Consider the following 14,103-nt stretch of genomic DNA (forward strand, 5'->3'; position numbering starts at 1 on the left):
CTCGTCGACCTCGCCGTCGCATGCCGTTGAATTACAACTATGCAGTCTACCAGGGGTGGATCCAAGAATTGAATATTGAGGGGCTTATTTCTCCTTTCTTTCTCCTTTCTCTTTTTCTTTCTTCTTCCTCCTTTTCTTCTTCCTTTACCTCATCCATGGCCAAAAAATGTTGGGGGGATTTGGGGGGTGTGGGTGGGGGGGGGGGGCTGGATCCGCCCCTGCAGTCTAACCGTTGGGTAATCCGTACGGACACGGATAAAAATGGAGATGGGCAACATAATCGCAAATGGGTATAGGCAATTTTGGATATGGGTATGGATTAACCAAATCCTTCCCATCGGCAACTTGAGTCATTTGTCCGCCATTGCCTTTGCAAGTGGTGCAGCTATGCAGTGTTCAGGCTTGCTCCCGACGATTGCACGGCACGCAAGATCCTCGGCACAACCGCAGCACCATCCAGTGATTCAGTACCACGCAATCTGTTAGCCTTTCATCTGCACTGACATCTGATGATTTTTGTTTTTTGGAGGAAGGACGTCTGATGCTTTTTTTTTTGAGTTATGGACGTATGATGATTTGGGCTTGTTTAGTTGCAAAATTTAAAATTTCAAAACTAGTATTAAATCTAAATAAAAAAAATAATTATATAGTTTGTTTGTAAATTACAAGACAAAGTAGACCATAATTAGGCACTAAATTGCCACAGTAACCATTTGCTAATAATAGATTATTAGTCTTAATAAATTCATCTCAAAGTTTATAGTTTTGTAATTAGTCTATATTTAATATTTTAAATGTGAAAAAAATTTATTTCAAAAACTTTACAGGTGCAACTAACCAATCCTATCAGTGCAAGTCTGTCATTCTGCGCGCTCTGGGCTGTTCATCCCAGCCAATAGGCCTGATGGGTCCAGTCCAGCAAGCGATTTTTAGATGCGTTGGCCCATCTGTGGGTGGGCTAGCGCTTTGTAGCCGAGGCAATTTCTGTACGTGACGCAGGCCCAATCCTAATCCATCGAGGTATGCAACGGCCCATAGGGCCCCGCGCCATCACCTTCCTCCTAGTCCTAGTCCTAGTCCTCTTGCGCACGATTCGTGCGTGCTGTGGAAGGAGCCGACGCCCAGAAGCCAAGCCGCAGGGCAGCACTCAACGCGGCAATAGCTTCCCTGCGAAGCCCCCACGGTCAGCGGGATCCCAGCTCCGGCGTGAGCGCAGCCTCCAGGACGCCGCCCGTATTTATACCTTCCTTTCTTCCCCAGCTCCGAGCCTCCGAGCAGCGGAATCCGGCAAAGCATCCGTACCCGCACCGCGTCACGCTTCCCCCGCTTTATAATACTCGCTCCCCTTCGCCCCCCCGGCTCAGCCTCTCTCGGTTTCCGAAGCAACCCCGCCGCTCCGGCCTCCGCCTCCCCCGCCTCCAATGGCGCTGCCCTACCTGGAGGCCGTGCTGTGTAAGTCTCCGCCTCCCCGCCGCTCTTTTCGTGGTATTGCAGTCGCTCGATCGATCCTTGTGGTGTCTCGGATTTGGGTGAGAGACGCGGGATCCGCGGTTAAACCCTAGGGTTTGTGGGGGGCAGAGTGAGGGGTTTCTTCGCCGCTGGATTTGACCGTGCCTCGGAGGCGATTAAGCGCCTAATGGGTGCTTTTGTTCCCGTGCTTGGGAGAGTGATGTGCGGACGATGTTGCTATTCAGTGATTGAATGCTGTCTGGTGTTATTGGGTGATTCAATGTTTCTAGTATACGCAGCTTGCCTTTTTTTGGTGTTGGCTCCGTGTCCATCGTTTAGGTACTTGATTGATCTGGGAAATCAATAACTCAGAACACGAGGCCATAGAGTCTGAAACTTTATTTGTCAGTGCAGTGAAGAGCGTCCATGATTTTGATTAGTGGAGCGAGTGAAGGGATGCCTGTGAGCTTACTATTGAATATTGACTAAGATTGTTTTAGTCAACTGCATCTGTGAACTTGTGTTTGTGATTCGAAGCTCTGTTCTTCTCCCCTGTTTAGTTCCCAAAAAATTTTCTACAGTACCCGTCACACCGAATTTTTGGACACATGCATGGAGCATTAAATGTAGTTGAAAAAAATAACTAATTACACTGATTAGCATGAGACGAATAAGTCTAATTAGCCCATAATTAGACATTACTTGCCAAATAACAACGAAAATGCTACAGTGTCAAAACTCAAAAAATGTTCACGAACTAAACAAAGCCTCACTATGCAATACCTTACAGACTTGATTGATGTTTAATTAGTGTATAATGGTCCATAGCAATATAATTTTGTAACGGGCCTCTTCATTTTTTTTTCATTATCATCTTCTGTTACCAAGTATGGGGTTGAATCAATTTAAAGTTTATCAGCAGTTAATATGGATGAAGCCAACAATTTAGATCTTATTCTTTGCTTACGTGATATGTTTACTTTCATTGTTATTTCCTTCATATGACCGATGCTTTTCTCAACTTGTATCCCTGTGCAGGCTTTATGATTCTCATGTACATATTTGAGACATATCTTGACATCCGTCAGCATAGAGCCCTCAAGTTGCCAACTTTGCCAAAACCCCTGGTGGGAGTAATTAGTGATGAAAAGTTCAAACGTTCCAGAGATTATAGCCTTGACAAAAGGTTCATACAGCGCTGCTGTGCCTTTTCGCAACCTTCATTTTGGAATAATTTCTGATGCCCAAATTCATTAGCTGACTTATATCTAGTTGTCAATTCTGAACTTTCTGCTTCATCTGACAGCTACTTCCATTTTGTTCATGAGCCTGTGACTATATTAATGGATACCACAATACTGTACTATAAAGTTCTTCCCTGGTTTTGGAAGGTAAAAACAAATCCCTGGCTTCCATCAATATCCTTACGCAAGTATTTTGGCTGATCGTTTCTTTCTGCAGAGATCTGGAGAATTAGTTACAAAGGTTGGTTTGAATGCTGAGAATGAGACTATACACACCCTTGCATTCTTAGCTGGTGCCATGGTTTGGTCACAGGTACTAATAACTCACCTCCCTAGACCATAATCTATGTTAAGTCAATTATATTTCCCCCCTATCTATATTGCACTCTGATTAGCTTTAATTGTCTTTCGGCACTTAAAATGGAATATGTATAAAGTGAGACATTTGCTTCCTTTCGTTGAACTGGTAGCTATATTGTGCTCTAACTTCAAATGCTTCCATGCTGGATCATCTATGGGTATGATGTTAATACTCCCTCTATATAGGAAATAGATGACGTTTAGGACATCGACACGGTCTTCGAAGCATAACTTTGACTGCTTATTTTTATAAAAATATTTATTAAAAAGTGATATGTACATTTTTATGAAAGTGTTTTTTAAGACAAATCTATTCATATAATTTTCACTTTTTCAAACTCAATTACTTAAAAGTTATTCATGATTTATATTCCCAATGTTTGACTCAAATCTTGTCCAAAACGACATCTAAATCCTATATGGAGGGAGTAATTGTTATGACTTGAGTCAGGACTGGCAAGTAAAGCATCATGAATTGTGGTATCCATAAACCCCTTGTTGCATACAATGCCCTGCTGTGCTTTGGGTCCAAAAATGTTGTGTTTGTTGAGCTAATGTATTTTCATGACTTTTTTGGAATTGTTCTGTTTATTGTGAAACTAAAGAAGAAGAAAAAGATGTGATTTATCTATTAATCTATTATCATTTTACTTCCTCATGTCTATTTAACGTCTCGCTAAATGCTTACTTGCTTAGTGCATTTAAATGCTTAGCGAGAAAAGAACATCTCGCTAAAATTTAAAAAGAAGGTGCATGATGCATGTATCTACTTTGAATTTGCATTGATCAAGATTTTGAGTTCTTTTGGGTTCAGTAGTCAGGTGAGTTCTTTTCTCGCTAAATTGCTTCAGTGACTAGCCATTAATTTTGAACCTGGACCTATGCTCATAGCTGTGCCCAGTGCCCACAATCAGCCCTAACTGTGCCATGCTGTTCTTTTATGGAGAAACAACTTCTGTTTGGAGCACATTGCATTGGTTGTCAAATCCACTACTTGATTTGAACTAATGCGTACTTAATGAAATGCAGATTACAGACTTGCCATTCTCTCTTTATTCAACTTTTGTCATAGAGGCTCGTCATGGTTTTAACAAGGTGTGTTCACATTTTCCAATTTTTCTTTTTATTTGTTACTAGCTAGGAATATCTGTTTGAAAATTTGCAACTTGCAGTGATTGACTAGTACTAAAGTAAGTTACTGGACTTATTAATTATAATCTCCATTTCCTGATGTATTTGATTATCTGTACTGAGATTTCTCTTGCTCTGTACCTTGTAGCAAACTATTTGGCTCTTCATTAGGGATATGGTCAAAGGAATTTTACTATCCATGATATTGGGCCCACCAATCGTGGCTGCTATCATCTACATAGTGCAGGTAACTATTGTTTAGACATTAATAATGAATTATGTGTACAACACATGTTTTTTCCTTTGTCCTGTTTTTGTTGGTTGGTTTTCTAAGGTCCACATAATCAAAATCACATACTGCTTGTAGTAGTGTACTAGTGTCGTCTAAGTGCCTCAACTGATTCATTCAATCTTTCCTGTATTGTGTCAGATTGGAGGACCTTACCTGGCCATATATCTCTGGGGTTTTATGTTTGTATTAGCTCTCCTGATGATGACAATATACCCCATCGTGATAGCTCCTCTGTTCAACAAGTTCACACCTGTGAGTACTGTTTTACTTGTTTTGTACTAAGTTGGCACGATCTTATCTTATTAGTGCAAAGGTTATTCTGAGTTGAGATTGAATTTTGTGGTTGCACTGGTGTCAACAGCTTCCTGAAGGAGTACTCAGGGAGAAAATAGAGAAGTTGGCAGCTTCACTCAAATTTCCTTTGAAAAAGCTTTTCGTGGTAGATGGGTCTACCAGATCAAGCCACAGTAATGTATGTTAATTACTCTACATCCAGAGTCTGGGGTTCATTTCTATCTAGTAAACGGTAATATTGTGCTGCTAAAAACTGACAATTCTCTTTCAGGCTTACATGTACGGTTTTTTCAAGAACAAACGCATAGTACTCTATGACACGTTAATTCAGCAGGTTCTATGCTTCAGAAAATCTTGCTTTTGCTGCTTATTTTGTTTCATTAAAAAATGATAGCATGTATGTGCAAAGTTAACCTGTTTCTTTTTGTTGATTTCAGTGCAGTAATGAGGATGAGATAGTTTCTGTTATTGCACATGAACTTGGGCACTGGAAACTCAATCATACTGTCTATTCCTTTATAGCTGTCCAGGTATTCTCTCATTAAAATAACAAATTATGACCTTTCATGTTTTCAATTATCTGGCCTGTACATCAGTTATCGGAAGAAAATGTGAGTGGAATTTGTGCTGTGAGTGGTTGGTCATACAGTTCTTGAGTGTTGTGAGTGGAATTTGTGCATTGCTGGAAGAAAAATCTTTTTACCATTTTTTGACTGTTGATTTTTTTTCATTTTCATTTCATCATTGTTTTTTGCGCAGTTGCTTATGTTTCTGCAATTTGGAGGATATACTCTAGTAAGGAACTCCAAAGATCTTTTTGAAAGTTTTGGTTTCGAGGATCAGCCAATAATAATTGGATTGATCATTTTCCAGGTATGTTACGAACATATTTTCAACAAGCATTTGTTTTATTCTTTCACAAATTTTTTGCTACCAACTACCAAATGCGGGCTAACAAGACAAATCTGTTCGGAATGGATCTAATTGTAGGAACTTTTCATTTAAACTAGTTTTGAAAATTGAGATGCATTGTTCTATGAATTTCCAGCATTATTACCATTGTTGCTCGAGTGACGCATGTATTGCTTTGATTACAGCACACCATAATACCTCTTCAACACCTTCTGAGCTTTTGCCTGAACCTTGTCAGCAGAGCATTTGAATTCCAGGTTCATTCTTCTATATGTCTCCCAAGTTTCCTGCTATTGACAGCTTTAAACCTTTTGGTTGCACTAACATTAATCCAATTTCAAGGCTGACGCCTTTGCTAAGAACCTTGGATATGCCCCTCAGCTCCGAGCAGCCCTTGTTAAGTTACAGGTAATTTTCTGGATTCATTTTAATTGAATCTGTAGTTGGCAATGGCATTACTGCATTATTTTTTGTAAAGGACATCTGAACTGCAAGGTTATCATATACTTGGCAATTGGCATGCTTTCACTCCGTCTCGAGCAACTTCATATTTTACTAGCATCCCTTGTGTCGGTACCTCTGGACTAGGGTACCCCCTCTTGCTGTATCAAGACTCGTGTAGTTATCTGTAACTACGCCCAAAGGAGCTGAGCAGCCGGACCCCTGGGGTCCGGCTCCATCTCACTGGACCAACGGTCCCGGACCCGCATCCCGCTCGGGGACGGGTCCGGAGTCACCACGTGTCCCGGAGAAGGGAGCACTCAGCCAAAACAGCCGGGGGGCCCAGACCTCCCATGGGGTCCCGGACCCCCATATGCTATCCGGACCCCCATATGCTATCCGGACCCCTCAGCAGGGAGGGAACAGACAATCCGCCTAGGGGGGTCCGGAGCCGCCACGTGTCCGCAGACGTAGGTGCGCCCGCGGCTGCCAAGCTTCCTCGGGAAGACTTGCCCACCTACCGCATTCAATGCGGGTGACGTTAAGTGCGCTTTGCCGCAGCAGAGCCCGAGGAGACTTTTGCCAGGCTGTACTGTTAGTCGCGCGTTACCAAGGTGCACAGTACAGCCGCTGGCGCCATCTACGCCACGCGCGTCAGTTTGCTACGCCAGTTAGACACGACAACTCGGCGACGGAGTATCATAACGGCTACGCAGTAGACCCAACAGTCTACGCCGCAACCTACACTGCCTCAACGGGCGCCTCGCCGATGGGACATGAGAAGACCCCCTCGGTCAGAGAGTCTACAGGACGGTGAAGCATATCCGGCAAGAGATTCTCCATCACTGTAGCACCATTAGTGTCTATTTAGTATAGTATACATCCTTGTTGGGCCCACCTGTCGGGGTCCAACGCCTGTGTACGCGTCCTCCTTGCTCTATAAAAGGGAGACGCCCATTAGAGAAGGACTCAAGTCCAAGGGGAGACTTGGAGGAGAGGATAGACTCATCCACAGATCCAAGAGCAATACAACTCTCAGTGGACGTAGGGTATTACGCTCCGGCGGCCCGAACCACTCTAAATTCCCGAGTGTTCTTGTGTTCTTGCTCCATGAGTAGATCTGAGGAATATCTTGCATTTCCCCGGGTAACCACCCTTCGGGGTTAGGCGGGTGCACTACGCCACCCGGCTGTGGCCCTCCTTCTAGAGCCACGACACCTTGTTTTACTCATTAGTGAGAATGTTGGTTAGCATACTGTTAATCTGCCACAATATTTGCATTCAGTAACCTGAAGCATGTTCTAAAATTTCAGGAGGAGAACTTGTCTGCAATGAACACCGATCCATGGTATTCTGCATATCACTACTCCCACCCACCCCTTGTGGAAAGGCTGCAGGCTCTGGAAGATCCGGACAGCAAAAAAGAAGACTAACTGGAACCCATCAGAGCTTACGTTGTTCTTGAAGAGCAAAACCCTGACCCCCGCGTGAGGTTTCCATATGGATTTCCCTGCCGCGCACAAGGCACCGATTCAGTGTTTGAATGCTGAGAGTATTGTCGAAGTTCTGTAAAAGCGTTCAGCACAAGCGGGCATACAGCGTATCAGGGGGTATGGATGGAAATGGGTCGGGTCGACCCACTGGGTAGTTGACCTGACCCACAAAAATAGGGTCAATGGGTTAGAGGAGCCGACCCTAAATTCCAAAATGGGTCAATAAAGCCAGAACCTATTGACCCAATGGATATTATGGGTCGACCCACTTGTTATATTAATGCTCTTTTTATTTGATTTATTGGTTTTCTTTATTTTTTTGAATAAATACAATTGGTCGTAAGTTGTTAGATTCTATATACTTCAAAATAATATCACACGTTGGAAGTGAAAATGAATAAAATTAAAATCATGAATCGCTAGTAAACATATTTAATTTGATGCATAGCTAAGAATCTTAATATATTATTGTGATATATTTAATCTTGAATCTTATCTTTTCTAAAAGTGTTGATAGTATTTATGATTTAGGATTATAAAAAAATATTTGGGTCGATCCATAATACTCAATGGGCCATCAAGACCATAATATCTAGGAGAAATGGGTCGACCCATGACCTCTAGAATTGACCTCGAGGCCATGGGGCCGGGTCCAAGGCCAGGGCCGGGTCGGCCCATTCCCATCTTGATGGGGCACACAGGGGTGTTTCTGTTCATCAATCGACTTCCTAGATGCTCCGATGTATTAGTGTTTCGAATATTGAGAACTATAAGCAAATCAGATATTGAAGCACAAGATATGCTCTGATGTACTTTTCTGAAGTTCTTGTGCCCGGCTTAGGAATAACACCGTCTTTCACCTGGGGGCAGCACGTATAATCCAAGCGAGGATGCGACTAGTTGCTGACTCCAGCCTCCGAACTCCGATACGAGCGCACCCCTGCCGCAGCGCGCCCATCAGTCTGCTGCGATGCTCTCACTCGCGACCCCTTCGCCGCCACCGCTTACGCCGGGCGGCAGCACCGCCGCTCCCGCCTCTTCCGTCGCCCTCCTCCGCGGGGCCGCGGCTCGGCGCGACGCGCAGCTCACCTCCGCGGCCCACGCGGCCCTCCTCAAGTCCGGCGCTCTCCACCCCGCGCAGCCCCTCTCCGCGTCGAACTCCCTGCTGCACGCCTACCTCCAATGCGGCCTCCTCCCCCGCGCGCTCCGCGTGCTCGACGAGATGCCCCGCCGCGACGCGGCCACCTACGCCCCCCTCATCTCCGCGCACTGCCGCCGCGGCGCCCCCCTGGACGCCCTCCGCGCCTTCCTGGACATGCTGGCCTGGGGCGGCGCCGGCGACCAGGCCGAGGACGACGCCGCCGCCGTCCGGCCCAACGAGTACACGGCGGCCGCGGTCTTGCAGGCCTGCGGGCTCGCCAGGGACGGGAGGCTGGGGAGGATGGTGCACGGCTACCTCGTGGCAGGTGGGTTCTGCGGCGACCCCTTCGTGGTTGGCTCCTTGGTCAACATGTACGCCAAGGTTGGGGATGTGGTGAGCGCGCGGAGGCTGGTCCTTAGGTTGCCCTGCAGAGATGTTGTCTCTTGGACGACCATCGTATCAGGGTGCGTGCTCAATGGTATGCTCGAAGAGGCCCTCGAGGTGTTCGTCATGATGCTGGAAGATGGTGTCCTCCCGAACAATGTCACAATGCTGAGCGTCATCCAGGCGTGCTCTTTGATGGGCGCCTCGGAATTGTTCGGTCCGGTGCACGCTCTTGTTGTTCTGTTGGAGCTCGAAGACGATGCCTCAGTGGTGAATTCTCTCATCATGATGTATGCAAAGAATGGATTTGTTCGAGAAGCTATGCGGCTTTTTAATGGTGCGTACCTGAAGAGTGGGAATCTGTGTTCTAATGAGGATGTTCTCGCGGCAATTCTGTACGGCTGCACCATTTCAGGATCCCCAAAGAATGGGGAGGGATTCCAGGCACACCTGATTAAAATGGGTGCTTCCCTGAGCATTGGCGTTGAGAACTCCCTCATGGGCATGTATGCTAGATTCGAGCAAGTTGATGCAGTTCATTTGGTGTTCAGTGGCATGGAAGCTAAAGACATTGTCTCATGGAACACCATTATCTCGTGCCTTGCCAAAAGTGACCATGTGAACGAAGCCATGGAGCTTTTCAGCGCTCTTCATGCTGGTGGTGATGGGCTTGCTCCTGACTTTGTCACGATCTTGAGCATTGTGCAGGCTTGCTCCAATGCCGGATTACTGCATCAAGGGCAGATGCTCCACGGATGCATCATGAAATCTGGTTTCTTGCATGATGTTTCAATATGCAATGCTCTCATAAGTATGTATGCTAAGTTAGGAAGAATTGATTTTGCTCAGATGATCTTTGAGGGGATGGATATCAAGGACCTTGTTTCCTGGAATTCAATGATCAATACTTATGGGATGCATGGAGATGGTCACTCAGCTCTAAGGATTTTCAACCAGCTGAAAGAAGCTGGAACTCCTGTGCCAAATGCTATCACATTTGTGAGTGTGATATCAGCTTGCAGTCACGCTGGTTTGATTTCAGAAGGCTACAAGTGCTTCGAAAGCATGAGAACGGACCATGGCATTGAACCTAGCATGGACCATTATGCCTGCGTAGTTGATCTGCTTGGAAGATCTGGGAGGTTTGTTGAAGCAGAAGAATTCATCAGGGATATGCCTGTACCTCCCAACTCATCCATCTGGGGGCCTCTTCTGGCTGCTTGCCAGCTTCATGTGAATGTTGATCTTGCAGAAAAGGCTGCTAAGGAATTGTCAGCCTTGGAACCTGAGAGCGACATATGGAGAGTCTCCTTGGCAAATACATACGCCTTGGCTGGGAGATGGAAAGATGCTGCAATGATTAGGACAGAAATGAAGAGAGTCGGTTTGAGAAAGGAGACAGGGTGGAGCTTTGTAGATGTTGGAGGGGTTGAGGGTTTTAAGTTTGTATCAGCAGATACTAGGCATCATGAAGCAGAAAAGATATATTCAGTATGGCACGGTATGAACAAGCACATGGCAGACCTAGCTGCTGATGTGCATAAACTAGGTCCAATTAGTACAGTTTAGTTGATGTAGAGATGTTTAATAGGTGCATGTATTTGTTTTGGTTAGATTAGAGTAATGAAACCAACCTTTGTACTCTTACATCATCATCCTAGAATTAAAATTACAATAGGGCTATTGTTTCGGATGCTGAAGATAATGATAAGAAGTAAATAAATGGAACAAAAATGGAACTATAGAAAGCTGGAGCGTATTGTGTTGCTGTTTGCTTTGATCTTATATATCTTGCCTCCCTTCATGTTGAAAATCTGTGCTGTGCTTAGCAGCGCTATTTTATTTTCTGTTTGGACCGTCCATTGTTTGCTGTCAGCTTCTTGTCTTGCACCTCTAGTGTATTTTATTGTCACCTTGAGTAATAGTTATGAATTCATTTTAAATTTTATCCACGATTTTATGTGTATCTGTGAACACTTACAATTCTGGATTTCTGTTAGGCAAGGCTAGATGAATATATTTGATATACGTGGACTTTACTGGATGCTCACTCAGACCTCCGGTTCTCAATATGAACCTCAATCACAAAAAAAAATTCAGTAATGATACATGGACTTGGCACAGGCGGAAAAATCAGCAAATAAACAAAACATAATGTAAATACAGGAAACTTCTCATTGCATTCAGCTTTATTGTTTCACCGACATGGAGATTCCCCATAGTGACTAGATCACTGAAGGACAGTTTACACAGCCTTTTTGTTCACACTACAATTCAATCCCTGCAATAGGATACAATTCACTGCTTCCATTCTTCCAGTTTTCTACTTCCGCATCAGGAGAACTACAGTATGGGCAGCTATGCTCCTGTTTTCCCCTAGACTGTCAACTTTCTCGTGAGTCTTGGCCTTGAGATTGACGACAGATGGATCTGCCCCAAGTAGGTCACACAAGTTGGATCGGATTGTCTCCTTGAATGGACTGAGTTTTGGTTTTTGCAAGATCAGTGTAGCATCAAGGTTGCCCAGCTCATAGCCCGCTTCATGCATCAATTTCACCTGAAATTGCATGAGAACCCAAATATGTTAACAGGATAGTCGCATCAGTTTCATCAGCTTCTGTATTACAGACTACGGCGCTTCAACGTACAGAATATAGAAAAGTTCTAGTATGAGAAGAGGAAACAATCATGCTCTGATTTGAAATCATCACGCTCTAATAAAGTGTTATGCTAAATATATTTTTAAACAAAGTAAGCTAAATAATTGGAACTAAGCTAACTTTCAATGGTCAAGTGGCTTATGTGGAAAAAGATTAGAGGATGACCCAAAATTCTAAGGCAAGTGATAATTTCTGCTCAGCGGCAGGTCCCAAGTACACAAAGCAAGTGTGGAGTCAACGGTCTATGCACATGGGGCATGCCTTGTTCTCAAAATGTAAAACGTGGAATACTTTCTGCTTTTTAAGTGTCCAAAGGTCAAAGACCACACTTTGCAGTCAGCAACTCGTGTGAGGACTGCCAGGGCATCTTGTACAACAGGCTGTTTTTTTTTTTGAAATGTGTACAACAGGCTGTTGAAATAATTAGGAATGCACATCTACTCTAGTGATTCGGGTGCTTAAAATATAGGAAAAATTGGCTTGTGCCGGTCAACTCCTGTTTGGCTAGCATCAAGTTATGTCTGTAATCTGCTTCCCTCTTAATGAAATACGTGCTAAGGCATGTTCGCGAAAAAAATATATAGGAAAAATAGACCAGTGGAACTGTGAAGCACGCAGGGAATAAACTGTCGTGTTTTCAAGGATGGATGGATTTTAATCTGTTCTCCATTCCAATACCACAAGACACGCAGGGACCCTTACATTTTGTTCAGAAAAAGCTATAAGTCTATAACAAATACGAGTAGAGAAACTAGTTAAGCACCACAGTATGATATATGAAGTGAAATTACGAATTATTCAGCAAGTTTCTGGTAATCAATATATGACACGCTTCATATCAATTGGTAGGGACTATCCAACTGTTTTCTGAAGATTCTACCATGCTTACAGGAACTGTACATTTCGATGAAGCATTCAACAAGCAGTCATCACTAGAAAGAAGAGAAACTTACAGCTTCCCTCATGAACACGGAAGAATCGGCACCCTTCCACCGTAGGTCCGAGTCTGGGAAGATCTGCCCGATGTCTGGCAGCCCCAGCGCGCCGAGAATCGCGTCCACCACGCAGTGCAGCAGCACGTCCCCTGCGCACAAGGCGAAATTCCCCAACACGCGCGGTCACGAAAACTGGGGGCACGAGATGGATACACAATCGCGAACAGAACAGCAGGCGTATGCGAAGCGTACCGTCGGAGTGGGCCTCGCAGCCACGGTCGTGGGGGATGTTGATGCCGCCGATGATGAGCGGGAGGTTCGGTTCGAGGCGGTGGAGGTCAAACCCGTGTCCGACGCGGAACGGGAGCGCGGGCGGCTTCGGCGCTGCGGCCACGGCGGGCTGGTGCTCGGCCTGCACGGCGGCCGCGACGGCCGGGGACGGCCTCTGCCGGAGGCGCAGGGACGGCCGGGCGGCGGGAGGGCAGGACGCCGCGGGGCCGGTGCGGGTTCGCGGCGCGGTGGAGATGGGGGACGAGGCGAGGAAGAGGGAGGAGGCGGTGGCCATGGCGCCGCCGCTGCTGCTGGTTACTCGGGGAAGGGGAGAAGCGCGAGGAGGAGGAACCGAAGAAATTCGTGTGCCGGAATTATTTGCGGCGAGGCGAGGTGAGCATCTGGCGCTGGAGATGCGATGGCGGGCACCGCAGCTTGGATGGGGGGGCTTTTGTTAAGTAGGCTAGGCAGGCAGGTGCAGGTCGCAACCTTACATTTTGACCAAAAATTAGCACGAGGGTCCAGTCCAAACTCGTGCCATTACAATTCGTTTTGGCTTTACGAATTGTAATTTGAAATGGAACTAGTACGAATTGTAATGTGAATTGGAAGTAGTAGGGCATAGTTTTACGTAGCTTAGGGTCTACATAATTTAGTGCACTCTATGTATCCATCAAATTAATTTTTTATTTGGAAAGGAAAATTGACTTTTAAACATGTTGATAGAACATTTGTTAAGTTATATATTACATCCTTTATTAAATTATATATTTTGTGGAAATTAACAATATCCACAATAGAATCCAAAGATCATATTCTACTTCTTAGGAACTTTCCGTTTCAAACTACCTTACATTATTTAACGCTTCACAATTGTTTGGAAATTTTGGAACTTCTTTTACAACTTTATGAGTAGCATTGCAAAATCAAAAGGTAAAACCAAAGCATTTGAAAACACCTCCTCAAATAATAAAATTAGGGGGTGTTTTGGTTTGAGGAATGGAGTGGTACATGTACATCATCTTCTTGCCTCTCACTTTTTTGTTTGGTTTGTGGAATGGAATCATTCCTCACAAGCTAATGATTAGTATGAGCAC

The 14,103-nt window shown here is 44.8% G+C and overlaps 3 protein-coding genes across 4 annotated transcripts; 2 read left to right on the plus strand and 1 right to left on the minus strand.

The window, feature by feature from the left end:
* Positions 1-1,100: 1,100 nt before the first annotated feature.
* Positions 1,101-8,414, plus strand: LOC120712584 (CAAX prenyl protease 1 homolog). Of its 2 annotated transcripts, XR_005690944.1 has the most exons (16): positions 1,101-1,452; positions 2,488-2,635; positions 2,756-2,840; positions 2,911-3,006; positions 4,083-4,148; positions 4,333-4,431; positions 4,615-4,728; positions 4,838-4,948; positions 5,042-5,104; positions 5,208-5,300; positions 5,530-5,643; positions 5,868-5,939; positions 6,025-6,090; positions 7,437-7,733; positions 8,199-8,201; positions 8,311-8,414. XR_005690944.1 is itself a non-coding variant. In XM_039998418.1 (14 exons), exons 1-14 carry the CDS (start codon positions 1,422-1,424, stop codon positions 7,554-7,556), a joined length of 1,278 nt encoding a protein of 425 aa, XP_039854352.1. In that variant the 5' UTR covers positions 1,101-1,421; the 3' UTR covers positions 7,557-8,032. The 2 variants fall into 2 exon arrangements, 1 of the variants encoding a protein (XP_039854352.1); XM_039998418.1 differs by lacking the exons at positions 8,199-8,201; positions 8,311-8,414 and having other exon boundaries at positions 7,437-8,032.
* Positions 8,415-8,586: 172 nt separating this feature from the next.
* Positions 8,587-10,710, plus strand: LOC120655901 (pentatricopeptide repeat-containing protein At1g11290, chloroplastic-like). Its single transcript, XM_039933884.1, has 2 exons — positions 8,587-8,961; positions 9,022-10,710. The coding sequence occupies exons 1-2, from the start codon at positions 8,587-8,589 to the stop codon at positions 10,708-10,710; spliced, it is 2,064 nt and encodes a 687-aa protein (XP_039789818.1).
* Positions 10,711-11,293: 583 nt separating this feature from the next.
* On the minus strand, positions 11,294-13,455 carry LOC120712619 (2-C-methyl-D-erythritol 2,4-cyclodiphosphate synthase, chloroplastic). The gene is made up of 3 exons (XM_039998455.1): positions 12,989-13,455; positions 12,755-12,885; positions 11,294-11,698 (listed from the first exon to the last, which is right to left on the minus strand). Exons 1-3 carry the CDS (start codon positions 13,299-13,301, stop codon positions 11,465-11,467), a joined length of 678 nt encoding a protein of 225 aa, XP_039854389.1. The 5' UTR covers positions 13,302-13,455; the 3' UTR covers positions 11,294-11,464.
* Between the last annotated feature and the right edge of the window lie 648 nt (positions 13,456-14,103).

Source organism: Panicum virgatum, chromosome 1K (assembly GCF_016808335.1).
Source record: "Panicum virgatum strain AP13 chromosome 1K, P.virgatum_v5, whole genome shotgun sequence".
NCBI classification, from domain to species: Eukaryota; Viridiplantae; Streptophyta; class Magnoliopsida; order Poales; family Poaceae; genus Panicum; species Panicum virgatum.

Coding starts and splice junctions, on each gene's coding strand:
- LOC120712584 (XM_039998418.1), top strand. CDS start 1,422: ATGGCGCTGCCCTACCTGGAGGCCGTGCTGT. Junction 1,453..2,487: donor CTACCTGGAGGCCGTGCTGT/GTAAGTCTCCGC, acceptor ATCCCTGTGCAG/GCTTTATGATTCTCATGTAC. Junction 5,301..5,529: donor ATTCCTTTATAGCTGTCCAG/GTATTCTCTCAT, acceptor TTTTTTGCGCAG/TTGCTTATGTTTCTGCAATT.
- LOC120655901 (XM_039933884.1), top strand. CDS start 8,587: ATGCTCTCACTCGCGACCCCTTCGCCGCCACCGCTTACGCCGGGCGGC. Junction 8,962..9,021: donor GGGGCGGCGCCGGCGACCAG/GCCGAGGACGAC, acceptor GCGGTCTTGCAG/GCCTGCGGGCTCGCCAGGGA.
- LOC120712619 (XM_039998455.1), bottom strand. CDS start 13,301: ATGGCCACCGCCTCCTCCCTCTTCCTCGCCTCGTCCCCCATCTCCACC. Junction 12,886..12,988: donor CTGCGAGGCCCACTCCGACG/GTACGCTTCGCA, acceptor CCTTGTGCGCAG/GGGACGTGCTGCTGCACTGC. Junction 11,699..12,754: donor CCGTGTTCATGAGGGAAGCT/GTAAGTTTCTCT, acceptor ATGCAATTTCAG/GTGAAATTGATGCATGAAGC.